The sequence below is a fragment of the Thermothelomyces thermophilus genome, chromosome 3, assembly GCF_000226095.1.
Source record: "Thermothelomyces thermophilus ATCC 42464 chromosome 3, complete sequence".
NCBI lineage: Eukaryota > Fungi > Ascomycota > Sordariomycetes > Sordariales > Chaetomiaceae > Thermothelomyces > Thermothelomyces thermophilus.
This window is the reverse complement of record NC_016474.1, coordinates 335,291-361,465: the sequence shown is the minus strand read 5'-3', so window position 1 is coordinate 361,465 and position 26,175 is coordinate 335,291. Positions and strand designations below refer to the sequence as shown.

The window sequence follows — 26,175 nt, the reverse complement described above, 5'->3', positions numbered from 1 at the left end:
CGCCTGCCGTCAAACGGTCCATGCATTTCTTTTTTATTCTTGTCGGAACCGGGGGCGCGACGATCTTCGAATGCCAACAAATTGTTGCTACAAGGTGAGAAGTATTATGTGGCGTCAGAAATGTCAAGTTGCCAAAACACGAGAGCTCAGGGAGGACTGCAAGCTCCACCCTTTGACGCTGGTGGGGAGGGAGCTTTTCCTGATTTTAGCCAAGCTCGACGGCCCAAGTGTCCCGCACCTGATGGGGAGTGCCATTCTGGGACGACGACCCCGGACCCGAGCTCCATCTGCTAAGATTGATGGACCTCGCAAATCGCGCCGCTTCCTCCATCCCTGTTTTCCCCCTTTCCTCCAACCAAACCGTTCGCTGTGCGGGACCTGGTTAGGAACCCACTACTCCGTATCTCTCTCCAAGATCAACCCTCTTTTTTTCACCTTCTTCGTTCTTTGTAATCCAACGACGTATCAGCCGTCTGAGATCCTTCGTTTGCTCAGAGCTGTACCGCAAAGGCTGCCTGCCCGTCATTCGTTTCAACCTTGGGGAGAAGCGCGCCGCTGCTGCAGCTGCTGCAGGAGTAGTTCCTTCCTCCCTTCGAGCCTCGGGCGTGCCATTCGATCGTTTCGGTATCCCGGCTACTCAGACCAAGCATTCCGCCCGCTCCTGCAGCTTTTCTTCTTCCCGCACACCCGCATAGCTTCTAATCTACTACGACCACGAAGTATAATAACCTTCCGACTCTCCGCATAGCCCACGGGGCCAGCGGCTGCAACCGGAAAGGGGACCTCCCTCTCGAGTGCGCAAACCCCGGACCCTTGACGCCTTCGGCCGAGTAACGAAAAGTCTTCCCAACCTTCGACCCATTATGGTTCGCGGTCTCCTGCCGCTGGGCGCTGCCCTCCTCGGCGCAACCGCCGTCCTGGCCGATGGGCCGCCGAAGTGCACTTTGGACAAGAAGTGCCCGAAGGAAGCTCCATGCTGCTCTCGTAAGTGTAGCCTCGAGCTGCGGGGTGTTGCTTGACCGCTGCAGCTCTGGGTTGTCCACCAAACGGGATCACACCGCTGACCTTTTTCCTTTGCGACAACCGACAGAGTACGGCGAGTGCGGTGTGGGCGCCTACTGTCTCGGCGGTTGCGACCCGCGGATGTCCTACTCGCTCGATTCGTGCGTGCCCGCTCCCGTGTGCAAGGACAAGGTTTACAAGATGGACAATCTCGATCGTTACAAGGACATCAGCGAGTACCTGGGCGACTCGAGCAAGACGGACTGGGTCGGTCAGGGTGAGCCACTCCTTTATAACGGCAACGTCCTGCTCACCATGCCGCCCAAGTCGGTCGGCACCGTCCTTTCCACGACTACGTATATGTGGTACGGCAAGGTCAAGGCACGGCTCAAGACGTCCCGGGGCGCCGGCGTGGTGACGGCGTTCATCCTGTTCAGCGATGTCAAGGACGAGATCGACTACGAATTCGTCGGAGTCGATCTGCAGACTGCCCAGACCAACTACTACTTCCAGGGCATTCCCGACTGTGCGTTCCCCCCACGAAAGATAGTTACATTCCCTTCCCCTCCAATCCTCCATCTTCGGATATCGAATATTTCGTTTTTCTCTTCTGCTGACGCTTTACTCTTAGACAATAACTCGGGCAACATCACCGTCTCCGGCAACACGTACGACGAGTTCCACGACTACGAGATCCATTGGACACCCGACGAAATCACGTGGCTCGTCGACGGCAAGGTCGGCCGCACCAAGAAGCGGTCCGAGACCTGGAACGAGACGCTGAACCAGTGGGACTACCCGCAGACCCCGTCGCGCGTCCAGCTTTCCATCTGGCCCGGCGGCGCCGAGACCAATGCCAAGGGCACCATCGACTGGGCGGGCGGCCCGATCGACTGGGACAGCGACGAGATCAAGAACTTTGGCTACTACTTTGCCACCTTCAGCGAGGTCTCGGTCGAGTGCTACAAGACGGACACCCCGCCCGGCACCAGCAAGGGCAAGTCGTACTACTACGACGACGTCCGCGGCACCAACGACACGGTCGTCGACAGCAACAAGCGCACCACCCTCAAGAGCCTGCTCGGCACGGGCACCGACATGGACAAGGGCGACACAACCTCCTCGGGCAAGCCCTCCTCGACCTCCTCCGTTAACGCCATCCCGGGAGGCGGTTCCACCCCGCCCAACCAGGTCCCCGGCGGTAGCAACCCGTCTTCCAGCGACGGCTCGAGCTCGGGCTCCGGCAGCAGCGGTTCCTCGACATGTAGCTCCGAGGGCTTCCAGCAGCACTGCGGCGAAGACGGCTCCAGCAGCACCGACAACAAGAACGACGGCGCCCGCGGCGTCGACCGGACGCTGGGCGCCAGCGCCTTCGCTGTCATTGTTGGCTTCGCCGGCCTGCTGTTGCTCTGAGCCGGGCCAAAATAATCTGGATGAGGGGAGACACGGGCCGAAACAAACAAACAAAAAAGGTTTGCATTCAAAGTGTCGTAACTCTTTGTGGCGTGGGCTTCCCGGCGTCGATGCATACTGTTGAATCCTCCGATCTCAAATACTGCCAATTCCAGATCTGTCGTCAACAGCTGGGTTGATTTTTTTCTGGTTGATTGGTTAGTAGGCTGATCGATTATTTGGGGGTGTTTGTATGGGGAAGGGAAATGACCCTTTTGATGTCCGTATCCCATGCAATAATGCCTTTTTCCTTTTCTTGAGACTCGGGATATAGCACAAGCACGTAATGTCTTATTTTAGTTCTTTCATCTATTTACTTGATACCACACACCTATAGTCGCTGGTTCATTGTTCGCGGTTTTTTGGGCCGGATTTTGTCCTCTCTCCGGTCTATATCGCTCTCAGGACTGGGGGTTGCATCGTTCAAGTTGGTTGTCGTTACTAGACTATTGCGTCGACCCGTTTCTGTTGCTGTCGCTCAAGCCCCAGCGTGATCCGGGGGTGTGCTGGGCTGTTGTGGTCTGGTACAAGGATGTCACTCAGAAACATTAATGGCTTTGGCCGTCCACTCCTTTGGAGGTCTGAAAGGTTTTCTACGGTCGGGAAGCGATAGTGAACTGTTCCAAGTCCTTTTCCTTTACTATATGCCACTGTGTTCATGGGGGGGTCAGGAAACGGGGTGTGTATATACGGGGCTTCGGAGTAATTTGATGTCATTAGACGAAGAGTCTGTATGCTTCATCGTCTTTGGGCCTGTTTTTTGTTGCCCAGCTGTGCCTGCAGGGTCTACCTTATTTCTCTGAAGCATAATTACTACTCCAGCAAGGCCAGACCTTAAGACCACCTCACACGCCGTTATGTTCTGCTCATTTTTTTTTTTTGACCAACAGCGGCTCGTCACAGAAGCAACAGTTCTCAACGTAGCGGCTCGGGATTCTACTAATTAGTTACGATCGCAGGTCTCCCCACCCCAATCCGTTTTAAGGGGTTCGAGCTTCTCTGATACCACAAAACCCTATCACTCCGGATCCGCCATGCGAATTAGCAAAAGTTTTTTATTACCCCATCTGGAGCATGGGGTAGCCCGAGGGCGGCGAGACGATACGGCAGTGCTGGGTAAGTGTTTCGAAACCAGCTCCGGAATACGATCCCTTTGACAGGCGAGGCAGCAGCGAGGTTTGCCATATGGACCCGTATACCGTGCTGAACATGAGATACAAGTGAAGTAGTAGGACGTCAGCTCCAGATACTACCGACTTGCGCAGCTACTGTGAGCTTATCATAGGTTTCGTTGAAGGATGATAATGGTTGTCGAGACCACTTCATGTGCGGGTTGTTCACTGTAATTATACTTTCCGGCACGCACGGCGGCGCAGGCGCAAGCCACACCATACCGGCCAAGTACCGGCCAGATGTACGAGAGGAACAGATTGATTAATCGGACTGAAAGTATATCGCTCCTCAATGCGTATTGGCTAAGTGGCATAACCCGGCGTCCCCGGCCACTCTCGGAGAATGTCGTCAACAACTTTTTCGCTGTCTGGCTCTGAAGTCGGTGTACTTCCTCAAGAACCTCAAAATAACCTCCCCAAAGAGTGGCCGTGTTGGGATTTGTCGTTGTTATTGCTGTTTGCATGTACCTGTCAAGTCTCAGCGCTCATTCTTGTTGTGCGTCCTCGCAAGAAATGGTTTACCTAGCTACGGTTTGTGAATGTCTCCATGCTGTTTTTGAAGAAAACCGAGATCTGCAAGTTAGAGTGAGATCCAGCGGACCTGGGTGCATTTACGCAATCACTGATGGGCTGCAAGACCCTCGTCACCACACCCCGACTGCGGTTCGTGACGTCCAGTAAGGACGGGATGATTGGTTAAGCGACGCGATGATCGAGATGACCGTGATCAAGAACCATTGCCATGAGACGTTTCGATATCGAGCCGTCTCGTCGCGCGCAGGAACAGTTCGAGCAGATGAAGTTTGCTTTTACGGTAGGCTAGGTTCAGCAGTCCATCCAGCATGCCCATTTCCTGGCAAAGTCGCACTATCTCCTCGGCAAGGAAAGCCGCAGAGGAAACGAAATGACTATCCTCCCAGGTCTCTTGTTCGTGTTGTGCCGGGACGTCGCTCGTTGGGATGTTCTTGCTAGCCAGCTTCAGAACGTGGGATGGCTTGCGCTCAGACGAAACGGCCTCGTCTGTTAGCAGCAGCAGACGAACTAGATCTCGGTGATTGCTCATCGCCGCATACTTGAGGGCCGTATGGTCCGAGTGGTCTCGCTGGTCCGGTTGCGCCCCTCGTTCGAGCAGCAGGGTCGCTGTTTTTCCGAAACCTCCCCGGGCAGCGACCATCAGCGGAGTCACGCCGTCTTTATCAGACTTATTAAGACTACGCAGCAGGCATCTCCACCGAGTTGGAGAGTTGTAGAGCGCATTGATGATACGCACCGTGTCATCGTCCGTGGGAGGGTTGCTCGCCGTCATCGTGGAGTCACCGTATATGAGTAAGTCACTGCTATCTAGTTGGCCGTGGCTCCGAACCGCAAAGAACAGGACGGACCGCTTCTTGTCCGTAGTGGCGTCAAGACTCGCTCCGTAGTCGAGCAGAAGCTTGACCATTTCGACGTTCCGTTGGTAGGCCGCGTAGTGCAACGGGGTGGTGCCGTTGCGCGATGCGGCATTCGGGCTGGCACCGGCATGTAGCATGGTCTTAGCTTTCTGGAGGTCATTTCCGATGACGGCATAATGAAGCGGCGTATGCCCTTGAGTGCACAACATCATATCCTGGGCTTCTGTGGCGCCGTAGATCGGGTTTGTACCGCCAAGAGGGATGGCTTCGACGACTCCATGATCCAGGAGTGAGGTGTGACTTCCCGAAAAGCCCGGCATCGCAGACCCGAGCCCACACTCCACAAAGTTCTCGACTCGTTGCGGCATTTGTTGATCGACGAGGGAGGACGGTGCTTCAATCATCGGGGCGTGGTAGCCGTGAGATGGAGGCTCGGATGGCAGCTCATGTGGAGCAGCATGCAGAGCTTCAGCGTTGTCGATCCATGCCGAGTGTGAAAATGTAGGGCTCGTGGCGTCTCGAGAGAACATCTGCTGCGTCGACTGCGTGTGATAATCGGGAAAGGCGGCCGAAACGAACCGATCTGTTACGGCGTAATGGGACCGAAACTCTGGGCATGGGTCATCTTCGGGCCAGGGAAGCGGCAGAGAGGGTGCCACCTGTGCGATATCAGAGCTCCGGGGACTTCCGTGGCTGTCCATTTCATACGATGCCGGCGACTCCGCTGTGGTTGTCGGTTCCTTTACGGGGAAAGGGTGCTGCGGCGCTGAGGTTGACTTGTCGGACGTGGCAGGCTCTGGTGTCCTGTACCTGATGTTCGGAGGAGTTACGGCTGTCAAACCCTAATGTCAGCTCATCTACATGGAAATCTGGATTGCAGACCACGTCTACCCCTCGTGGTTGATGTCAAGTCAGCATGGTCGTGAGTGAATTTGTGCCGCTTCATGAAGCGGCGGAGCTTCTCAGGGTCGACGAGCTTGCCACGACAGTAGAAGATGGTATCTTTGTTTTCCATGCGCCGACGCCATGCGGAAATCTTGACCATAGCGATCGACTCCTCTCTCTTAAGGTTCTTCTTCAGGCCCCAGGCCTTGAGGAATTTTTTGTAACTTTTTGTGCTTTGTAGAAAGTCAGCGCATTGCTCTCCGCGTATGGCCGGCATGTGATAAAGGGAAGTATACTTGGCAGTGAAGCCATGGACCTCTGCCATGGTCTTCATAACCTCCGGAAGTTCCTTGGCATGATTCCAGTATAAATCTTCGATCGTCTCCCGGTAGGCTGCCCACTTACGCCGGGTCTCCGCTGCCGTTGACATGGTACTCGATATGAGGAAAGGCGCTTTGGGCGGAGCGATAGATGATCCTTAGGCGTCAAGGGGGAGGCAAACACGACACCTGAAAGAAGTGGATCTTCGGCGAGAAGAGTAGAAGAGTAGGCATACCGGGGAGAAAGGTCTACGGTGTGCTCTGAGGCTGAGAGTAGCAAATGGCAAGGACGTGAGCAAACGGACCCCGTATTGCCTATTTATACAGTCTCGGCATCAGCGAGCTGCGAGGTGCGGACGAGGTCCCGTCGCGAGGTCTCGTCGCGGGGTCTCGTCGCGGGTGTTCGTCGCGCGGACTCGTGGACTGGAGGGTGACGCCATCCCGGTGCCCCTCCGCCGACCATTCGGCTCGACGGACACGGGAGGGACCTCAGAGATTGGGGGAACATGCCGAGATAGGGATAGGGCTCCCCGAGACAAGCCAAGGCAACGATATGCAATCGAGAGCGATGCAAAGAAGAATTGCCTCTGGCGGACGGCCAACCGGTCAAGTGCCAACTCAGCCCATGAAACTTGTGTAACATGAAGAGCCCTGCAAGCGGAGCCCAAGTTTGAGAGAATGAACCGGATGAAGGCGCCGCTCCAGCAGTTGAACCACCATGGACTCACCGCCGGAATTGGACTTGGGAGAGCCGGGCCAAGTGGAGGTGGCACAGCGTCTAAGGGACTGGCCGGGAAGAGTTCCGCGGGCGCGAAGGGGGGTTGCAACTGGCCAGCACTGGGCATGCTGGCGACTTCAGCGCAGACTTTCGGTGGGTGGCTTGAGCGGGTGGGCGGCGGAAAAGGACAGTGCTGCCCACATCTTCACGAATGCGGTACTCAATCCACCGATCGTAACCCCGCGGATTCTACATATTGCCCGGTATCGAAAACGTATCGGCCATTGCTGCGAGCCTTTTGCCCCTTGGCAAGCACCGGGGGGGGGTTCCGGTTGAGCCGATCGATGTGCGATCCGGCGGGCTGGGACGCGCAGCCTGCTCGAGCAGGGAAGAGGAGAGCGCAGCTGCAGGTTGCCGGCGCGGGCAATGCGACATTGGCATTGCAGCTTGCACACTAATAAGAGACCGGGGAACGTTGCCGGTTCAAACCCGGTTGGCTCTCGCATTTTGAGTTGTCACCGTGGACGGGTTACACTTTCCGGGGGGCGATCCTCGTTCAAGCGCGGCGTTGTTCGGCGTTGATGCTAATCGCGGCGGAACGGCAAAAGGCCGCACCGGCGGCGTGGGATGCGTCTGAAGCCCCTGCACCTTGACTGGCCAGGGAGTACGGACAGAAAGGAGCTGGGCGCCATCGGGTTGGTTCCGCGCTTAAGGCTGGCTAGACACGGGCCACTATCAGATGAGGTGGTCAGAGATGCTTCCAAAAGAGAAGACCCATGAGGCTTCCCTTCAGAGGCTCCAGGATTAAGGCAAGGATCTTATGGCGCAGAGCGCGGCACAGGTGGAATTTGAGCAGGCGCGAGCGTGGACACCGCAATTTCATTGCCCGGCTGCAGCCTGGAAACTCAAGCATAAACCGTCATTTATGGAAGGCGCATCAGTCGAATCGGGCTGAATCAAATGGAAGGACGACACTCTCTCAACAGAGATACCGATGTAACTAAGGTACCTTAGGTAGCTGCCTGTGGCACCCATAGTCACCGTCTTTGCCAAGTAATCCGTACTTGGTAAGAACCCTTGTTGGAGGTGCACAGGTCAGTATTACGGGAACAATACACAAACACTGAATTACCGTGACATGTCTGCGGCTGTAACTTACCTTGTTGCACGCCTGATTATCCGCTCTTCCTTCCGGAAACCCCAGTGTCCACCAACTTTCCCATGTACGCGAGCATTCCTGAGGCACGACCGTTACGGCAGAACTGAGTTGCCGATTCAACGCATTCCAAGTTCCAGAAACGGCAGCACTCGCGTGCCACGTCAAATGCACAGCCCACGGCGTGCCCTGCCTCCATAGCATCCTAACGTCAATATCGCATCGTCGGCCTCCTTCCGCACTCCCCCCCCCCCCCACAAAAAAAAAAAAAAAGGTTCAATCTCACGTCCGAGCACAACATGTCGCAGAAGATCACGGCCAAAAACCTGCAGTACAACGCGAACCTTCCGCCCTTCCTAGCCCGTTTGCGCGGCCAACACGCATCCGAGACAGACCGCGACGGACCGGACCCGATCCTCGCCGCCAGGCGCCGGCCCGCCAAACCGCGTTCCAAGAGCGCCGAGGCCGAGGACGCGCCGCTCGTGGTGGACGAGCACGGCAATTCCATTGACGACGTGGCGGTCGGCGCCGACGGGAGCGTGCGGGAGAAGCGTTCCGAGACGGCGGACGACCAACAACAACAACAACAACAACAAAAACAACAAGAAGAGCAGCAACGGGACCAAGCGGCTGACGCAGACACCGCGGCGTCGGGGGAGAAACTAGCGAGCGTCGGAGACCAGCGCAAGAAGCGCAAATTTGGCAGAGTAATTGGCGCCGGCGCCAGCGAGGAAGACGAGGGAGAAGAGAAGGGCGGTGAATGGCGGAGCGAGATGGACCCAAGGATAGGGAAGACGGGGCGGGATAGCGGCGCCAGCGGAACAGAACCGGACGCCAAACAGAAGGACGGGTCGGCCGCTACGGTAAAAGCCAAGGCCAAGAAGAAGGCAAAGAAGATCAAGCTCAGCTTTGGCGACGACGAGGGCTGAGCAGAGCTAATCGGAGGCTGGTATTCGAATTGCTTAATCTCATACGAACGCCGTCCCTGCCTTGCCTACCTATCGATTACGGGCTGGTTCGAGGGCATCAATAGGCGCGGCACTGCCTGGCACTGTAAAACGCCAGAGCGCCTTGTCTCTGGCGGCACGGGTCTTGGTGTGACGATGTCTCTCGCTTTGGCGGCGAAACTGTTGTCGACGGTATGCGAAAGCTAGGAACAGTGACTCCTACTAACCCCGGCGATAACCTTTCTGCCGTCACTCGAAGCAGTGCCGTCATTACGCGGATCTAGCAGCGGGAAAGAGTTCGGCTAGCTGCTGTCGTGAAACGCTGCTGGAATGCGATCCCATTAGGACCAGAAAGCTCCGTGCCGCAGAGTACGCGGCATTGCTGCCGTTCTTTTTGCAGTCGGAAAACTTTCACCCAGGCTAGGCGGCGGCCTGGCAGGATGATGATGGGAGGAAATCTTCTAGTAATATCAGTGCCGTTACGATCTGATACGGGCAGCAAGCTGGGATCAAATCCTAGCGGCAATTGCTCCAGTGAACAATAGGAACCGTGATCAAGCAAGGTCGGAATGCTGCATCACAGGTTGCGGATACATAGCAAAGTCCTCTATACAACCTCATCTGCTCGCGGCGATAGTTTTACAAGCCCAGCCCGACTCACATCCTCCTTCGTACGTCCGCACCTCCCAACCTCCTTCTCCGGCTCAATGTTTACCAGTACTCGGGCTTGATGTAGTCGGAAATGGTCTTGGGCTCCTTGAGGCCGTAGGGGTTGTGGTAGTGGTGGTCCACGTGCTCGGGGCCGACGTACTCCATCTTGTAGACGTTGCCGCACTCGGTGCACCGGGTGACGGGGCGCTCGCGGGTCATCTGATATTGCGCCTTCAATCAGCAAAGCTCTCCTTGAACTGGGGAAGGGGCCACTCGTGGCCGATTCGGACTGCACTGACCGTGAGCCACAAGACGTTGTGAGAGTCGGCCGGGAAACCGGTGCAACCGGCGTACTGCTCCTCGCCGGCGGAGCGGACCAAAATGGGGTTCTCGAGCGTGCCTGCGCCTCCACAATCAGCTGACTACGCATACCCTCACCTGTGTCGGGGAGTGTGTGCTTACCGCGGCGCGAAGCATCCAGGGGCCGCATGTCGAAGACATCGACGCCCTCCATCTTGCCGAGGATCTCGAGACGCTCAAGACCGGTAGCCTGCTCGAGGTCGGTGGGGACGGTGCCCGGAGCGGCACCGGGGCCGATGAGGTCCTCCTCCGTCTTGACCTCTGTAACCTGTCAGTCAGCCAAGCCGCTAGGCGACTTTCAACGAAGACAAGAACTTCCGCCTCCGTCCCTCCTTCCAGAAACACTCTTCCTATGCTCCATCGTGTCGAGTACGAACGCCAATTGCTTGACGTCAGAAGCTCCCTCGGCCGATGACGCAAGTCACACAAACCAAAACAGTCGGAACAAGAAAGGTGAATCCGTACCCTTGAAGGTCTTGATCTTGGGCTGATCGGGAACCGCATTGTCTGGTTATGCAGAGGCGTCAGTATTCGTTGATGCCGGGGGGCAATTGGGTCGGCATCGCTGGTGCCGCAGCAGCAGCAGCAGCGGCAAACACCTGCGAGATTTCGGAGCTCGGTTTTTTCGGGTTCGCTCCGGGGAAAACTTACGGCGCACAGCGGTGGTAGCGATGCTGCGACGAAGCATCGGGGAGGCCACGGCGGCGCGGCGCGCGACGGCCACGGCGGAGCGCTGCAGGAACATGGTCTCGTCGGTGGTGGTGGCGGATCAATTGGTCGAGGTTGTTGGGCGAAACGGGGTGAAGCCGGGTTCTCTCGACTCTTGGATTTGAGAAATGGTCTGATTTGGCCCGAGCCCAAACCTCGTCAGCCGAGCTGCCAAGTTGCTTGCTGTTTCGAGTTAGCGTGCATGTGACCTCGCACGTGTACCCCGATCGCGAGCTCATCAAACTGAAGGACAGAACTGAATGGGTCCAGGGAGTACAGACCTCCAAAAAAAGGTCTTTTATTATTTCTTACTTTCTATCGTGACATTCGTTTTTTTTTTTTTTTTTTGGCATGGCCACGACGGCAATGACACGGTGTGTGGGCGCAGAATGAAAGGCGTTCCCCCGAAAGAACCACATGCTGATTGTTCGCTCGAGCCACATTCCGTCATTACGCTCCTCTGGGACTGAGCAGAGAACATCAGCTCCAACCGACTTTTCCCTCTCAAACTCCCCCTCCATCCCCCATGCGGAATACAGCTATAACAAGCAGGCCTGACCTGAGGCTGAAGGCTTCATTGGACTACAATCGAAGGGCATCTCAAAGTGTGAATGCATACCCGACAATTACATTCCTGGATTAAGGTAGCTTCATAATGTATCATCATCTAACTCTTCTATCCCAAAGTCGACGGGGTTACGCGCCCGCGATGGTCTTTATAATATCTCGTGCTCTATCCGGCGCTTTGCCAGTGCAAGACCAAAAAAAAAAAAAAAAAAAAAAAAAAAAAAAAAAAAGGGCAGACAGGCCGATGCGCACTAACCCACAAAGAGGGAGGGGGGACTACAGCTTGCCGAGCCCCCTCCCCTGCACCAATCCGTCCTGGTACTCGGTCGCGACGTGGACGCCGGCGGGGCTCCAGATCTTGCTCTCGACGATGCCGCGGCCGGCGGCGGTGCGCGGGAAGAACATCTCCTGCACCCACCAGCCGTCCTCCTCCCGCATGACGGCCAGCTCGGCGTTGACGTGCACCACGAACGTGTAGCTCAGCGTCGCGGCCCGCGCGAGCGCGTGCCCGAACCCGACGTGGTTGCCCGCCAGCAGCAGCCCGTTCCGGTCGGCGACGTACGCGTGCGCAATGACGTGCGCGTTGGCGTCCCATACCTGCCCCTGCCCCTTCCCCTCCCCCTCCTCGGCCCCAGTGCCGCCGCCGCCGCCGCCGCCTCCGCCGTCACCGTCACCGCCGGTCGTCGGCAGCGGGGCGAGCAGCTTGTAGAGCATCAGCTCGCGGCGCTCGTGCACGGGCCGGCCGGCGTTGTACGCCGTCATGTCGACCTTGCGCATGGTTGCGACGGGGAACTTGCCGGGCTCGTCGGCGCCCACGATCTCGACGAAGGCGGTGATGTCGAGGGGCGGCACGGGCGGCCAGTCCTCGGGCGCGCGGGAGGAGAGGATGGAGGCGAAGCGCTCCTGCGGGGGCGCCTCCTGGGTCGAGACGCCCTGGCTGTCGGGCTCGGGGAGCTTGAAGGAGCACATGCCGGTGAAGGAGGGCGGCGAGAGCGGGAGGGCGGCGTCGGACAGGGGGAAGTGGTCGCCTTGCGGGTTGGTGCTGGGCTCGGAGGGCTGGTAGGCCGTGACGGAGAGGGTGCTGAAGGTGCGCGAGGAGGTGAGGGGCGTGACGGTGTAGAGGAAGGGCCGGCTGGGGATGCCGGCTCGGGTGAAGTAGCCGTGGATGGTCTGGGTTACAGTCAGCCCTTCCAACGCCGAAAATAAAAAAAAAGGGTGGATATGCAGAGGGCACGTACATGCAGGCTCAGCCTCTCGGATGGTTTGCGCCCCGTCTCGTCCTCCAGTTCCCTCTGGGTTCGTGCAACGGCCAATGCGGCTTGACCATACACATGGCCACCAAAAGCAGCCTTATGCGTGCTCAGCATGCCCTTGTCCGGCGAAAGATCGGCCCCGGGCAGGTACGCTGCCCTCGTCCCCATGTACCGCCGGGAGTCGCCTTCTGCGGCCAATTTGACCAAGTTCAGCGCCTCCTGCAGAGGGAGGAGGGTCTTATCGTCGGAAGGCATGACGGCGATACTGATTGTGGGAGTGAGAGGTGGGCTAAGGCTTATGTCGTGTCGCTCTCAACAATCACACGGCTCAAGATGGATTAGGTAGGCCTATCAGTGAGACTGACCTCGAGACAGATTGAGTCTCGAACGAAGTGTCACTGTGAACCCCTGGCGCCGACCGACAGTGAGAATCTGAAGCGGTGTGGATGGAAGGGAACCCGGGGACGGTGTCAGGAGGCACGCCTAAGTCGCTGAATGTACCGGCCCGGGTCACTTCATCGGCCCGAGGATCAACGGCGTCCCAACGGCGTCCCAACCGCTTCGAGGCTGTTGAGCTGTGGCGGCTGAGGCTGTTGAGATCGCCCGAGGTTATTGTCAGGCTGCCGGGGACTCACTTCGGCTCTCCGGCTACCCCTGCAATTGTGCACCGGGGCTTCGGTGTGCCGAGGCAAACACACGTGATGAGGTGCCCCCTGTGAGTGGGTTACTACGCGACATGGCAGCGAATGCTGCTTTCACCATCGACAATTCACTAAGCAGTCGGACACCCGAGGGCAACCTGGAACTTGTTCGTCGTCTTCTTCTTTTGAGACCAGCAACAGCTGTCGTATAGGCGACGCGCAACATTGCTTCAATTGCCTGCTGGGCTTCCGCGCTGGAGGCAGTAGTACGCAGTACGTACTCCGTAGCATCGGAAAAACGTTGAATAAGAGTATGGAACTCTTTGTAGGCGTCTCATCGCAGCCGCGTGCGGACAGACGCATTTAATTATCAAAACCCAAGTTCAACCGTGGAAGATTGATGAAGGCTAATGAAGGAGCTTGATGAAAACTTGATTCCGACGTTTTTGTTGGGCCAAGCATCAAGCCATCTTCAACTAGCGAACGAATACGGATTTATTTTTTTTTAACGAACATCGCACCACAGGACTTTGTTCGGAATGCGGGGTGGCATTCCCCACTCGCAGGCTGAATCTCCATGGTGGGGGTCAGCTTCCTTCCCCAGACAGGGATACAAGGTGAGTGGACACTGCTGGTGTTTTAAAAGCTGTGTAACCACCGATTTTCATATCGTATGTGTAAGCAAAAACACTACGGAGTTATGTACAACATACATCCCTCCCTTACTTCTAGTAGAGTAAGGAGGGTGCTGCGTGAGGCCCAAGCAGATGACCACGACTTCAAGTTCTTTGTTGGCCTTACCCCGTGCTATTTGCACTTGCGTCCCGACATGTCCGTCTGCCCAACACAACACTAACTTTATTAGGCTCTCAGACACCATCATCACGGTGGCCAGGATGTAAAGTAACTTAGGTAGGACGGAGTAAATTATGCCGATTCCCGATTCCAGCTCCTGCACACACTACAATTCCACTACAATGCGACATTAGGATACGTTACGTGAACCTACGCTACTATACACAGTATGTCTGTCCACTTGTGTATACCGAGATGAAGGCCACCATGGGACTTCCCGGACCAGTCAAGGGGGGTACATTGCGGTTCGCTTACCCCCACCGAGGCTTGTATGTAGAGTCCTGATGGAACCTAAAGGTCCGAAAAAGGAAGTCAGATATTTTGTGAAGCGGAGTGCACGAGTGTGCGGAAGTAGGGGAGGCCAATCCGCCGCGCAGCTTGCCGATCGCGGCACACCCGGCGAGAGAGCTGAATGGTGGGAATTGTCGAGACCAATCCAAACTTAATAAAACAACGGCTCTTGTTACAGGGCCGCGGGTCGCAAACTCAGTCAAAACTCCCTTGGACTCTGGAGCCGCTGGTTGCCGATTGCAGCGACAAGCGTTAGTGCCGTCTGCAGTCAGCGCTCCACCTGAACCGTTTCCCTGGGTTTCTGGGAACCGGTTGTTTGTTCTCCGAGGGGGGGAAAAAGCGAACAACTGTCACTCCATGTGCTATTCTGGGCTCAGCAAGGGGTCTTAACCCCCCTGAAACAGACTATCGGATAGTAGGCTGGCAGGGCTTGCCAAAAGGGCTGGCCGACGAGGTTCGGTGCCATGAACATGGAATTCCTGCAGAGATGGCTGGCTATTAGACATCCTCTCATTCTGCAATGGTGCAGTTTGAAAGTTGCTTGGTCGTTAGTGACGAGTCTGGGCCCTCCAGATCTCTCTTGCTGCTCTGCTCGCAGTCACGCGGCGCAGAATTGCCAGATGAGGCGGCGCTTGAGTGGCTCAACTGTGTGTGTGCAAGTACTGTACGGATTACACTACAGTAGCGAATGCGGGACCCCCGACCGGCATTGGATCGGCAACCTTCTCCCGACACGGTTGGAATTGAGCTGCAACGAGATCTTCTTTTCAAAACTTGGGCTTCAACGGTCTCGGCCAAACACCATTTGTTTCAGAATAGCGAATCCAGGAGCGAGCATCGTAATCGAGCTCGGGCACCTTGGCCAGCAGAAAGGCAGTGAAAGCCCACAGGGGCCGGAAGGGCAGGCAGGTGATCAACCATTGTTCCGGACTATTGTTCTGCCCGATTCTCTCCGCGCCTTATTATGGGGCACTTGCTTAAGTACTAGTAATTTTTAGTACTGTGCCAAATACCGTCGAGTGTAGCGGAGTGGAAGTGGTGTAGGAAATCCGGTATGTGTTGCCGGTGCACTCATTCACTATACCCAGTAGTGCACTGGACCGTCCGGGTTTCCCCGCAGATCACGCCGCTGCGGACTCTTTGGCAGCTCACAAATTGAAGATCTGGCCTGCCCAAGGCATGCCCTGTTCCGTGTACGGCAACAGTTACTGTACGGATTACATAAATTGCCCTGCACGGAACCCTGCACCACTGATACATTGCTACTACACGAATCCGTGCTTAAAGGCGCCATCCACGTGTCTCTGAAGGGTTCACTTGCTACAAACACAGTTAAAATGGAGTGTGAGACATGGCCTGACACGTGGGTCGCAGGCGCTCAGGACATCAAGGGCCACTACGAGATTCGGTCTTCAAAAGCGAAAGGTGGAAGCGCCTCAGAGACAGCCAGTGAGTGGCTTTGAACAAAGTGGAGTCCCCCAGAATAGAGCAGTAAATTTTGTTGAGTCCCAACTACGAATAGGAGTCTGTACATAGAGTACACTACATACAACTACGGAGTCTATTCCGTTCTCCTCTTCCTCCATCGTAGGGTATGGTCCGGAAATGTAATGATTCGGCTACCATGCATGGCTTACACTAGTTCCAAGTTTAGTGTAGTAGGGCAGGCAGCATGTGGGGCCGAGCAAGGGCCAGCAGCACCTGAAGCGCACCACTGCACACTACTAAGTACTGTGCAGGCTTTTCTTGCGCAGAAGCAGCAATAACCGTCGAGAATTGGTCCGCCGATTACGCCAAGGATGTTAATACCTCCTGGCTCGCCTCGCCTCCAGTCGGGTGATCATGGAAGCCGCTCCTCGAGTCCCTCCTTTCGCCGCTTTCTCAGCTGACGGGCCTCGCCCTCCCCATTTTCCACCATGATGGCAATCCTGCCGTTGATCGCACTCCAAGGGTTCAAGGGCTGGGAAACTGAGGCTCTTGTGATGAAACCTGCCGTGCAACCAGTCCCAGACTCCTTGGCGCGCTGCTTCCGCGCTCCGCACCTCGGCGTCCCCATCTCGCAGCCTGCGTCATCCGATACTCGCCGAGTCCCGAGACCTGGCACTGGTTGTCGCCCCCCACTGGCCGACTCGAACGGGGCTTTGGGAATTCAGTTTCCGTTTGTTTGAAGGGGAATCAGGTGCACGTGTCCAACCAGGGCCGCCACGCGGTCAAGCCAGTCAGGTGAGCACCCTTGCGTACCTGCCTACAATACGCTGCCTGAGGCACTATGAGTAGTATATACATGCACACAATCAGACGAGAAGCTATCCATAGACAGGCGCCTTCCTTCCGAGGTAGGGACGAATGCATCGCTGTGCTCCTTCCATCACTGCACTCCGTTTACTGGAGGCGCGTGTTCGTGTGCGCAAGATCAGCTGAGAGCAAGACGGGAAGCCTGGGGCTCTCCACAGGGTACGGATTACACCAGGGTGACATACACTACACTCTGCACAAACATACCCCACAGCCCCAGAAGTTCCCGCCTCCATTCCCCAGACTTTCCTCCATTCCCCCCCTGCTGCTGTGCAACCCTGCCTCTGACTGGGTGCTCCGGCAAGCAACTCACGCTAGCGTCCTGCTAGCTCTGCCGCGAGGAGCATTTTTGGCCCAGGTTTCGCACCCTCTTTGTACCAGATCGCCCTCTTCTCCACCTGACACCGACCGGCTGGGACCTTGTTCCCAATAAATACATGCTGCGCTCAGAGCACGCCTCCTTGTCTCCCATCCCGCTCCGCCTGCTTTTTCCCTCCACACGCCCGTTCCCGACCGTCTGGAAACCCCTCCCACTCCCCCCGCATCCACCGCAGACCCAGTCGCGGGTTGGCATTACAGACCCGAGGGAGCGGACAGTTCTCTTTGCCAAAAGCCGAATAACGACGAATTACCTTCACTCTATTGACACTCTGACCGGAGCCGTTGGCCGGCCAGATTCGGCATGCTTCGTTTATTCCTGGCCTCCACTGTCCTGAGGAACCTCTCCGCTCTGGACTTCTCTCCTCCCTTCCCGGCTTGTGACCTCGAGGAGCGGTTGAACATGCGTTAGGCCAGCAGTGCGGGTTCGATTTCCCTCCCTCCCTCCCCCCCCCCCCCCCCCCCCGGGGTCAATCAACGGAAGGAACCCGGGCTGCCGGATTGCTGCTTGGATAGCGAGCAGCGAAGATGACCGACATGAGGGTCCAGTTCGAACCCATCGGTCGGAGCTTAAAGCAGTACGGGCCATGGCACTTTGCGGATGCCCGCTTCGAGGAAGACCACCATACCGGCCTGGGGCCGGCCCTTTTGCAGACGGCCGACATTCCCGGCTTGAGCGACAGGCTGTTGGGCATTTCGAAGGGAGGCAGACCGGATCCCGGCTCGCCTCGTTCCGAAGTGACGCTCTCGGTCTCCAAGGTGAGGCACACGCCTGGAAGTTCTCCGGATCCGGCCTTGCCTAAGGGGTCTAGCCCGGCCCACCCAACCGAGATATCTCAGCCCCTCCTTCCAGCCATATTCCACCCATCGCTGGCGTTTACCGATCCCGCGCCCTCCGGCAAAGCGGTTGTAACATTCCCACTGCCGGAGCCTGCCCGGGTTCCCAAGCCATGCCTCAAGCGTCGCCGGCCCGTCACCGACGTCGACGGCCCAGGGACTAACGCGACCAGCCGCAAGAAGCGCCGCCTCCTACGCCAACTCATCACCTCGCGCCTCTCGCAGCCGTTCTCGCTCCCGGCCACCCACATCCTCAACCGCGAGTCTGTCGCGGCCGGCGGCAAGCGCTTTGCCAAGCTGACAGCCATCATGTCGGCGCGGCGCCTCAACAGCGCCGTGGTCAGCCCGGTCTCCCCACAGCAGCCAAGTCCGTCGACCTGGCTCCGTCGCGCCGCGGTGCTTAACAGCCTGCGGAACCGGGTCCACGCCACGGCGGCGGAACGCGCCAACATTCCCGTTCCGGACCTGGCGGCCAAAGCAACCGCCTTACAGCAGAGCCACGGCTTTGCGACGACTTTTGTAGGCGGACGCTACCTCATTGCCACGCCAATCCACCAAGCAAACAAGGCCATGCTGCCAGGGCCTCACGGGTCAACAGCAGGACCAGCAGCAGCAACATTATCATTATCATCGTCAGCAGCAGCAGCAACAGCAGCAACCACACAACGATCACCGCCAGGGGCCGCCGCAGCTCATCATCATCATCATCATCAAACTCTTCACTCCAACTCGCACCACCCCCCGCCATCAACCACCCGACTGCGCATCCCCTCGCCCAAGCTCCGCCCCCTCCGGTCCCCAGAGCTGCGCGTCACCAGGCCGCTGGTACCGCTCGAGGACATTGAGCCCCTCCTGGTCGACGATCCTTCCTCATTCAGCGGAGACACGGACTGCGTGGCCTTCCCGACGGCAGACCTCGAGAGCCGGTATATCTACGGCGACGACGACGATGAGGAAGGGGGCGGAGAAGGCGTGTATGCGGATTTCAGCGTCATCTTTGGGAGCGGCGGAAAGAAAAGTGGTGATGGCGAAGGGGGCGGAGACGGAGCGACTGGTGGGAGCGGTGACGGTCGCGATGGGGACGGGGATTGCTTTGAGGACTACATGGATGACTTGGACGGGATTCCCTGGGGAGATACGTGGTAAAAAAAAAAGCAAGCACCATCACCTTGCAGTCGTGTTTTACGTTTTTGTCACTGCGCACGGAGGCGTCCATTCCCTGTATGGAGTTTAGGGGCGCTTGGGCAGCAAAGGGAGAAGGGGTTATCTTGAGTTTCTGTGTGGGACCAAGGTTTATCATGGCTGCAAACAGGACTGGGGGGTGGCAATCTGATTTTACGCGCGTTGGTGGGTCATTTGACTTTAGCATTCGGGAGGCATTCGCTTTTTGTTGTTCTGTGGTGACAATAAAAAGCAAAAAAAGAAAAAAAGAAAAAAAATTAATCGGGTCGGCATGCTAGAGAAACAGTAAATATGACAGCGAGGAGCTTTGCTGTTGTTCCCTGGGCTTGTGGCTTACGAGTGGACTCTTGAAACTGAGAGCAAGCCAAAAGACGGAAATCCTTCTGTTTGTTTTGTTCAACTTCCAGTTCAGAAGCACCTCGGAATGTTGAGCCCGCCCGGAGCCGGCCGACGAAGGTTGAAACCTTACTGTACGGATTACGGAGGTTGGCTTCAAAAGATATTACAGTGCCCAGACTGCCAAGACCTCCATATATAGTACGGATCCGTATAGTCAGCCAAGACGGTTCTCCACCCTCCACAGCCCTCCCACTTACCAACTTACCAGCAGGTAAAACTGGCTCAAAACCAGGCTATTTTGAGCATTCCAAACAGCATTTAATTCGCTATTTACAAGATAGTCAAAGTGGCTCTATTTTACTAGTAGTTACGTCGCTTTCCCCTAGACTAACTACTTGTAAGTCTGTTACTAACTTCCACGATTTCTATGTAGTAGATACAGAAGTTCTCCCAACCGAAGTCGATCCTTACCGTTAGCTTCTTCCAACTCAGCTTCCTATTTAGCCTTCGATTTCTGATACTATTCGCGCTATACGCGATACCCTGGCTCCTCTTGTCCAGGCGACAGAAGGTCAGGAGTAGTACCTTCCTTATATTCGTTCACCCTAGCCAGCCGAATTACCTATTTGATATTGCCTTAAATCCTCTTAATATATCGTTACATCTACTCTATTAGAAACTCTTGCTACTGCCTAGCCTAATCTTTTTCTAGCTAGATATAAGAATTTAGGATCTTTTGCCTCCTATAAGACTATTTGATCCTTGCCTATATAGGCTTAATAGTATTAAGGTTAGGTAAGTTTAGTAGCCACTTTAGGACCTTAAACCTTTGTGACAAACTCAACTCAGACTTCTTCTAAAAGGGTCCAGACGGAGGTAGGTAAAGCAGGACAAGCGTACAGGTCGTCTAAGGGATTCGGTGAAGCCAAAGGGTTCACAACAACACTTAGAGTTGTCTCTTACAGTAATCAGCAATGCTTGTTATAAGTACTGTAATTATGATTGTTACCACTGGCGAACTCCTAGAGTCTACTATAACGAGTGACTATCTATATATATATATAATCCTAGTGATCATTCCTGATCACTGTGATTATGAGTGATCGTATGGCGGTAATCACCCTGATCACTAGTGAGCGTAGTGATTATTATGCTTCCTATGCTATAATTAGTCCTTTCGTTCCTTTGACTTAATTAGCCTATTTGTACTAGTAGCTTAGGCGGCATCTATATATATATTTCTGTGATACGATGCCTTCCTTCTAAGGCTTTTGACCTAAAAGCCCTCTTTAGGCTGTCTTAAATAGCGCTAATATCCCTTGTATTCCTTATATGTATTTTTCTCCTTTAGCCTCTTATTGCCCTTTATACTATTAGTTATACTATCTAACGCGTATAGATCCCTAGTATCTATTTGTCATAAGCGTTTAGCTTAGTTTATTTTTAATTATAGGTTTATAGTAATAGTATATTCTTATTACACGGAGTACAACCAAGTATATAAGATGATTGAAAAATCTTATCGCTACAAGGCTTACGTACGTTAGGGTCATGCTTACGATAGTTCTAGCGTTCTAGTTTCTTCTTATAAGTTCCCGTTTCCTTATAAGAGTATATCTCTAATTGTAATGTAGTAGATCGTATTATATGCAAGTAATGTCATTTAAAGGCTAAAGAGAAAGAGGCCGAAGCCTTGTTACGAGAATATTAACGTAAAGCTTCTAAGGCGTTAGCCTGTCTGACTCGGGTCTATGAATAACGAGAATTCCTAGTAGAGAAGGGGGTAGATATGGTTATACGAGGTTTATCAAATCTAGACGAATTAGAGGTAGTAAAATAGTAGGAATCGGGGGCTATTATATAGCTTAATGGTAGCGTTAATGTTATTAACTAGGGCGCTATTTTCGGTTCTATCCTAGATTTGCCTTTAGCCGATCCGGGTTCTACCAATAGAACTGTTCTAGTTTCTTAGGGTAGTTCAAATTCTTGACTAGTTCTTATAAGTTATCTTCTAGTCCGAAATCGAGCTACTTAACTAGGTACTACAGTTCCCTATCGATAATATATAAATCTAGAATTTCTTTGACATCCTATTCTTCTTCCTTGTCTTTTGCTTCGATATACGTAGTAACTTTAGCGTTTTTCGGTACTAGTTTAAGAAGTAAAATATAAAAAATATCTATCCATAGTCGTATAGATGACGGTAACGATAGTTAGTAGTTAGATGTCGAAATTCGTTCTTTGATAATGAAGGGTCCGACCTTCTTAAAGTCTAGCTTTGTACTTAGTCGTTTGGTTTGCAAGTTTCGTACGATTAGGTAGACTTTGTCTCCCCTCTCTAGGCAAGGTCCCTCGAGCCTATATTTGTCGTAGTAGTTCTTCATTCTAGTCTTGATAAACTTGAGTTCCTTTTTGAGCTTTTCATATAGTGCGTGCATTTGTTCTGCTTTGACTACTGCTCTCGGCACTATAACCTCTAGTCCTTGCCTAAGGTCTGCTTTATATTTGTAGTTCGCGAAGAACGGTGTAACTTTGGTCGTTTCCGTTGGCATTATGTTATAAGCGAGTTGTGCTATTAGTAATAGTATAACCTAGTCGTTTTGCTAATAATTGATATAAGAGCGGAGGTATTACTTAATAATTTGGTTTAGTTGCTTTGTTTGTCTATTAGTCTATAGGTAATATGCCGTTAATAGCTTATTATTAATGCCTAATCGTTATATTAACGCTTGCCAAAACTTCGATACAAACTTGGTATCTCTATTGGTAATCTATTCTTATAGCCAAGCATATACTAATATAACTTGCTAATAGATTATATCTACTAGTTATTTGGCTATCTAGGACTCTTTATAGGGAAAGAAGTATGCCTATTTAGTTAGGCAGTCTATTATAGTAAGAATACCATTATAGATTACTCCTATAGCTATATCCTTAGATTTTAGTAGCTTTATAATAAAGTCTATCATAACTAAACTCTATAGTTTGTTAGCTATTAGCAGTGGCTAAAGTAGCTTATACGGCTTATATTATACCATTTTGCTTTAATTATAGATATCGTAGCTCTATACGACTTCCTTAACTTATACTATTAACTATAGAAAGTCATAGTGTTTCTTAACTTATACAATAGTCTTTATAACTCCTTTATATCCTCTGAGTTTCGACTTGTAGAGTTCTCGAATCATCTATAGCTATTGATCTTTGTCGTAGATATATGCTTTACCTTAGTACTAAAGTTTCCTATCTTTTTCTTCTACTCCGTTAGATACTAGTGATCTAGGTACTGCTTGATACTATGCCTTATTAATCCTTTCTTCTCGAAAGATTACATAGCATTCTAGGAACAAGTCAAGTAAATCATCTTCTATAGGTATCTACGTTTCGTGATGTAGCGTTCCGTCTGTCCGTTCCTTAAATAACGGTAGTATCGTTCCTGTTCGTCCTTCTATATGATCTGTTCGTCGACTTAAGATGTCTGCTCGTATGTTCTCTTTACCCTTCTTATAGCGGATCTTAAAGTTAAATTCTATAAGGAATTCTGCCTATTGTATTTGTCGTCTATTAAGCTCCTTTATCATTATAAAGTATTATAAATTCTTGTAATCTATATATACTTATATTAATTTAATTGTACTACTAAGGTATAGTTACTATTCCTTAAAAGCTTTGATAATTATAAGTAGTTCCTTGTTATAGATTAGGTAATTAAGACATAGTCTATCGAGCTTCTTTGAAAAGAAGGCTATAGGATATAGCTTTCCTTGTCTGTCTTATTATCCTAATTATCCTCCGATGGCATAGTCTAAAGCGTCCGTTTCCACCTTAAATAGCTTCTTAGGGTCTGGTAGTACTAGTACTAGATCTTTAGTAATGGCGTTACAAATCTATATAAATGCTTGCTTATATTGCTCTTCCTATTAGAATTTAGTATTCTTCTTAGTAAGCTCGTATAAAGGTCGTACGATCGCTCTAAAGTTCCTAATGAACATCCGGTAGAAGTTTGTAAATCCGATAAAGCTTTATACTTCCGTGACTAACGTCGGTTATAGCTAATTCTTAATAGCTTTAACTTTTAAAGGTTCTATCCGGATTTGTCCTAGGGATATCTTATATCCTAAAAAGACTATCTTCCTAATATAGAATTCGCTCTTTTCCTTATTAATTGATAGCTTGTACACGTATAGCATGTCTAGTACTACTTTTACTTACTTCTAGTATTTATCTATCGTCTTAGAGAAGATAAGTATATTGTTAAGATAATATACTATAAATTTATCAAGAAAGGGTTAGATAGCTTGATTAATTAGGGCTTAGAACGTTACTAGCGCGTTTATAAGTCCGAATAACATAACAAGGTACTTATAATGGCTATAGGGTGTCCTAAAGGCCGTTTTCTACTTGTCGCTTTCTTTGATCCGTATATAGTTATAGGCCAATAGCAAGTCAAGATACGTAAAATATTAGGCTCTTACTAACTAATCTTAGAGCCGTAAGATTAGTAGTAACAGGTATTAGTTTTTTACAGTCTGTTTATTAAGTTACTAATAGTCAATATATAACCGTAGCTTTCCGTCTTTCTTAGGTATAAACAGGATTAGGTAGCCTGCTAACGATGTCGATAGGCAGATATATCCTCTTCAAAGGTTCTCCTCTAAATATTACTTAAGTTCTTTATTCTATATCTAGCTTATATAGTAAATCTTAAAGAACTTTAGTCATGCTCCTTCCTTAAGCTTGATCTCGTGATCCTATAGGCCGTGTTCTAGTAGTCCTTCTAGATGTTTCGGTTCGAATGCTAGGTGTCCTTTGTACTCCTTCGGTACTTCCCTAGTCTTATCTCGTCTCTCGTTTTTCTAGTAGTATACAAACTTAGTTCCGTCTATAGCGATACTAGCGATTTCTCCTATCTTAACCTACTACTCCTATTATAGTGCTCTGCATTCGTCAATAGAGAGAACAGCTATCAGCGATTTAGCTCGTTCCTCCTATTGCGATATTGATGTCGTTGTGCTGCCTCTTCTAGAGTCTATAGTAGTCTGCCTACTACTGTCTATCTCTTACGGTAGATCTGTAGGACATGCCTTTCCTTAAGCATCGTCTACTCGCGATCCTTATATACTCCCTATCTTGCTAGTCAAATACGACTCTATTTAGGGTTATAGGTAGCTACTATTCTTCTAGCTAATATCTAGGTTATAGTCTTTATACTATAGTAACCTTAATATTATATCTTTATTATTACCTATATTTATAATACTAAATATAACTGCTATAATCTTCCCTACTATAGTAATATTAATCGGTTTAGTCTCCTTATATACCCATTATGTCGGAAATAGCCCTTTGACTATGCTATACTTCTGCTTCATTCTCTAGGGTATCTATAGCTAATTTATAAGTATTAGCAAAATCAGATTTATCTCTGCTCTACTATCTACTAGTACAAGCATTTCGTGCTATTTCCACTATATTATTATCTATAATTGCTTGTCTTGCTACCGTCATCTAAAGATTATAGCGATTTCCTATATTTCTACCAGGAGGTCTCGATATAGTAGTCTCTTATACTAGTCCCTCCTATACTACGCTACCACTTGCCGCTATACGGGCGTTAATAGTTTCTAGGCCCCTTAAAGGGCCCTAACCTGTTTCCTAGGTTAGTACTAACCTCTTCGGTTGTTTAGCTAATAGCGGCTTCGTCGATTATACTTATTTCTATAAGCCATTAAGTGCTTACAGCTTCCTACTATTAGGTCTATTCTACTTTCCGTTATATATACTATAGCTTCGTCTAAAGCTCCCAAATTCGCGATTTCTTTTCGTCCGCGTAATAGAGGTAATCGTTACTCTAGCACAAGTCCTACGTGTCTCGTCCGGTTCCATAGTACCTAGGCCAGGCTCGTCTTAGAACTATTATAATACCTTCTAGATTATAGGCTTCGATCTTCTAGAGCAATTCGGCCGCTCTGTTTCCTACATTGTAGACCTATTCTATAGGGCGTAAGCTTCCGTCCTCATTTCCTTGTCGGGTCGGCTAGTGATTATTTTCGAATTTGTCGCGGAAGTGGTATCGGCATTCGTATACTATATACTAGAACCAGGGCACTTGTATATATGCCTTGTATCGAGGGTATAGTCATATAGCGTTACCTAGGAGGTATTGGAATTCTTTCCTAAATCCTTCCTATTATACGTAGACTATAGGTACTCTAATACTAAGATAGGAGTATTTCTTCTAGTAGCCTTCCTATATATACTTGTCTTTTCTACGGTTCGCGTGTATAAACTAGTATTCCGGGTTCCGTATGTTGTTACTAAGTTACTAGCCGTTAAGATACTCGACGTAGCTATTAGGCCTATTATATATTATAGGCTGTTCTCCTTTAATAGTTTTTATAATATGTCGGAGTTCCCTCATTTCGTCCCTCATTCTATTGCTTTACTAGGTAAGTCAAATCAAGCGTTTATCCTATTTGCGTAGTTCTATATTAAGCCGAAAAACTTTATTATAGTACCATTCGATTTGTTCCTAGAGAAATAGAACATTAGGTCTAGGTCTTTCGATTCCTTAGGTATTAGTTATTTACAATCTATCCTACCTCTATATAACTATAAAACCCTACTGCCTTAAGGCTAAAAGAATCGAAACTAGCGGTACATATTCTCCTGCTATATCCTATTCGGTGAGACCTATCTCTAGGTCTATAGTGACTAGTTTAGGGTACGGTGCTTATTTGTCTTTACTATTGTCATTATATCTAAGACTATCTAT

At 51.6% G+C, this 26,175-nt stretch overlaps 6 protein-coding genes across 6 annotated transcripts; 3 read left to right on the top strand and 3 right to left on the bottom strand.

Moving 5' to 3' along the window:
- The first annotated feature begins 431 nt into the window (after positions 1-431).
- Positions 432-2,800, top strand: MYCTH_2079097 (glycoside hydrolase family 16 protein). Its single transcript, XM_003662461.1, has 3 exons — positions 432-984; positions 1,091-1,528; positions 1,634-2,800. The coding sequence occupies exons 1-3, from the start codon at positions 864-866 to the stop codon at positions 2,413-2,415; spliced, it is 1,341 nt and encodes a 446-aa protein (XP_003662509.1). The 5' UTR covers positions 432-863; the 3' UTR covers positions 2,416-2,800.
- Positions 2,801-4,330: 1,530 nt separating this feature from the next.
- Positions 4,331-6,526, bottom strand: MYCTH_2303184 (uncharacterized protein). The gene is made up of 2 exons (XM_003662460.1): positions 6,459-6,526; positions 4,331-5,849 (listed from the first exon to the last, which is right to left on the bottom strand). Exon 2 carries the CDS (start codon positions 5,716-5,718, stop codon positions 4,354-4,356), a length of 1,365 nt encoding a protein of 454 aa, XP_003662508.1. The 5' UTR covers positions 5,719-5,849; positions 6,459-6,526; the 3' UTR covers positions 4,331-4,353.
- A 1,834-nt stretch (positions 6,527-8,360) lies between these two features.
- On the top strand, positions 8,361-9,073 carry MYCTH_2303183 (uncharacterized protein). Its single transcript, XM_003662459.1, has one exon. The coding sequence runs from the start codon at positions 8,396-8,398 to the stop codon at positions 9,023-9,025; it is 630 nt and encodes a 209-aa protein (XP_003662507.1). The 5' UTR covers positions 8,361-8,395; the 3' UTR covers positions 9,026-9,073.
- A 461-nt stretch (positions 9,074-9,534) lies between these two features.
- MYCTH_2303180 (uncharacterized protein) lies at positions 9,535-10,901 on the bottom strand. The gene is made up of 5 exons (XM_003662458.1): positions 10,706-10,901; positions 10,520-10,561; positions 10,157-10,315; positions 9,994-10,094; positions 9,535-9,913 (listed from the first exon to the last, which is right to left on the bottom strand). The coding sequence occupies exons 1-5, from the start codon at positions 10,797-10,799 to the stop codon at positions 9,755-9,757; spliced, it is 555 nt and encodes a 184-aa protein (XP_003662506.1). The 5' UTR covers positions 10,800-10,901; the 3' UTR covers positions 9,535-9,754.
- A 627-nt stretch (positions 10,902-11,528) lies between these two features.
- On the bottom strand, positions 11,529-12,932 carry MYCTH_2303176 (uncharacterized protein). Its single transcript, XM_003662457.1, has 2 exons — positions 12,568-12,932; positions 11,529-12,499 (listed from the first exon to the last, which is right to left on the bottom strand). Exons 1-2 carry the CDS (start codon positions 12,835-12,837, stop codon positions 11,606-11,608), a joined length of 1,164 nt encoding a protein of 387 aa, XP_003662505.1. The 5' UTR covers positions 12,838-12,932; the 3' UTR covers positions 11,529-11,605.
- Positions 12,933-17,506: 4,574 nt separating this feature from the next.
- On the top strand, positions 17,507-19,703 carry MYCTH_2303174 (uncharacterized protein). The gene has a single exon (XM_003662456.1). The coding sequence runs from the start codon at positions 17,571-17,573 to the stop codon at positions 19,023-19,025; it is 1,455 nt and encodes a 484-aa protein (XP_003662504.1). The 5' UTR covers positions 17,507-17,570; the 3' UTR covers positions 19,026-19,703.
- Positions 19,704-26,175: the final 6,472 nt, after the last annotated feature.

What these genes read in the sequence shown, in the direction of transcription:
- MYCTH_2079097 (XM_003662461.1), top strand. Translation starts at nt 864, where the DNA reads ATGGTTCGCGGTCTCCTGCCGCTGGGCGCTGCCCTCCTCGGCGCAACC. An exon ending in GGAAGCTCCATGCTGCTCTC is followed by an intron (nt 985 to 1,090) that starts GTAAGTGTAGCC and finishes GACAACCGACAG; the next exon opens with AGTACGGCGAGTGCGGTGTG. An exon ending in CTTCCAGGGCATTCCCGACT is followed by an intron (nt 1,529 to 1,633) that starts GTGCGTTCCCCC and finishes CTTTACTCTTAG; the next exon opens with ACAATAACTCGGGCAACATC.
- MYCTH_2303184 (XM_003662460.1), bottom strand. Translation starts at nt 5,718, where the DNA reads ATGGACAGCCACGGAAGTCCCCGGAGCTCTGATATCGCACAGGTGGCA.
- MYCTH_2303183 (XM_003662459.1), top strand. Translation starts at nt 8,396, where the DNA reads ATGTCGCAGAAGATCACGGCCAAAAACCTGCAGTACAACGCGAACCTT.
- MYCTH_2303180 (XM_003662458.1), bottom strand. Translation starts at nt 10,799, where the DNA reads ATGTTCCTGCAGCGCTCCGCCGTGGCCGTCGCGCGCCGCGCCGCCGTG. An exon ending in CAAGATCAAGACCTTCAAGG is followed by an intron (nt 10,316 to 10,519) that starts GTACGGATTCAC and finishes GACAGGTTACAG; the next exon opens with AGGTCAAGACGGAGGAGGAC. An exon ending in CCTGGATGCTTCGCGCCGCG is followed by an intron (nt 10,095 to 10,156) that starts GTAAGCACACAC and finishes GTGGAGGCGCAG; the next exon opens with GCACGCTCGAGAACCCCATT.
- MYCTH_2303176 (XM_003662457.1), bottom strand. Translation starts at nt 12,837, where the DNA reads ATGCCTTCCGACGATAAGACCCTCCTCCCTCTGCAGGAGGCGCTGAAC. An exon ending in CCGAGAGGCTGAGCCTGCAT is followed by an intron (nt 12,500 to 12,567) that starts GTACGTGCCCTC and finishes ACTGTAACCCAG; the next exon opens with ACCATCCACGGCTACTTCAC.
- MYCTH_2303174 (XM_003662456.1), top strand. Translation starts at nt 17,571, where the DNA reads ATGACCGACATGAGGGTCCAGTTCGAACCCATCGGTCGGAGCTTAAAG.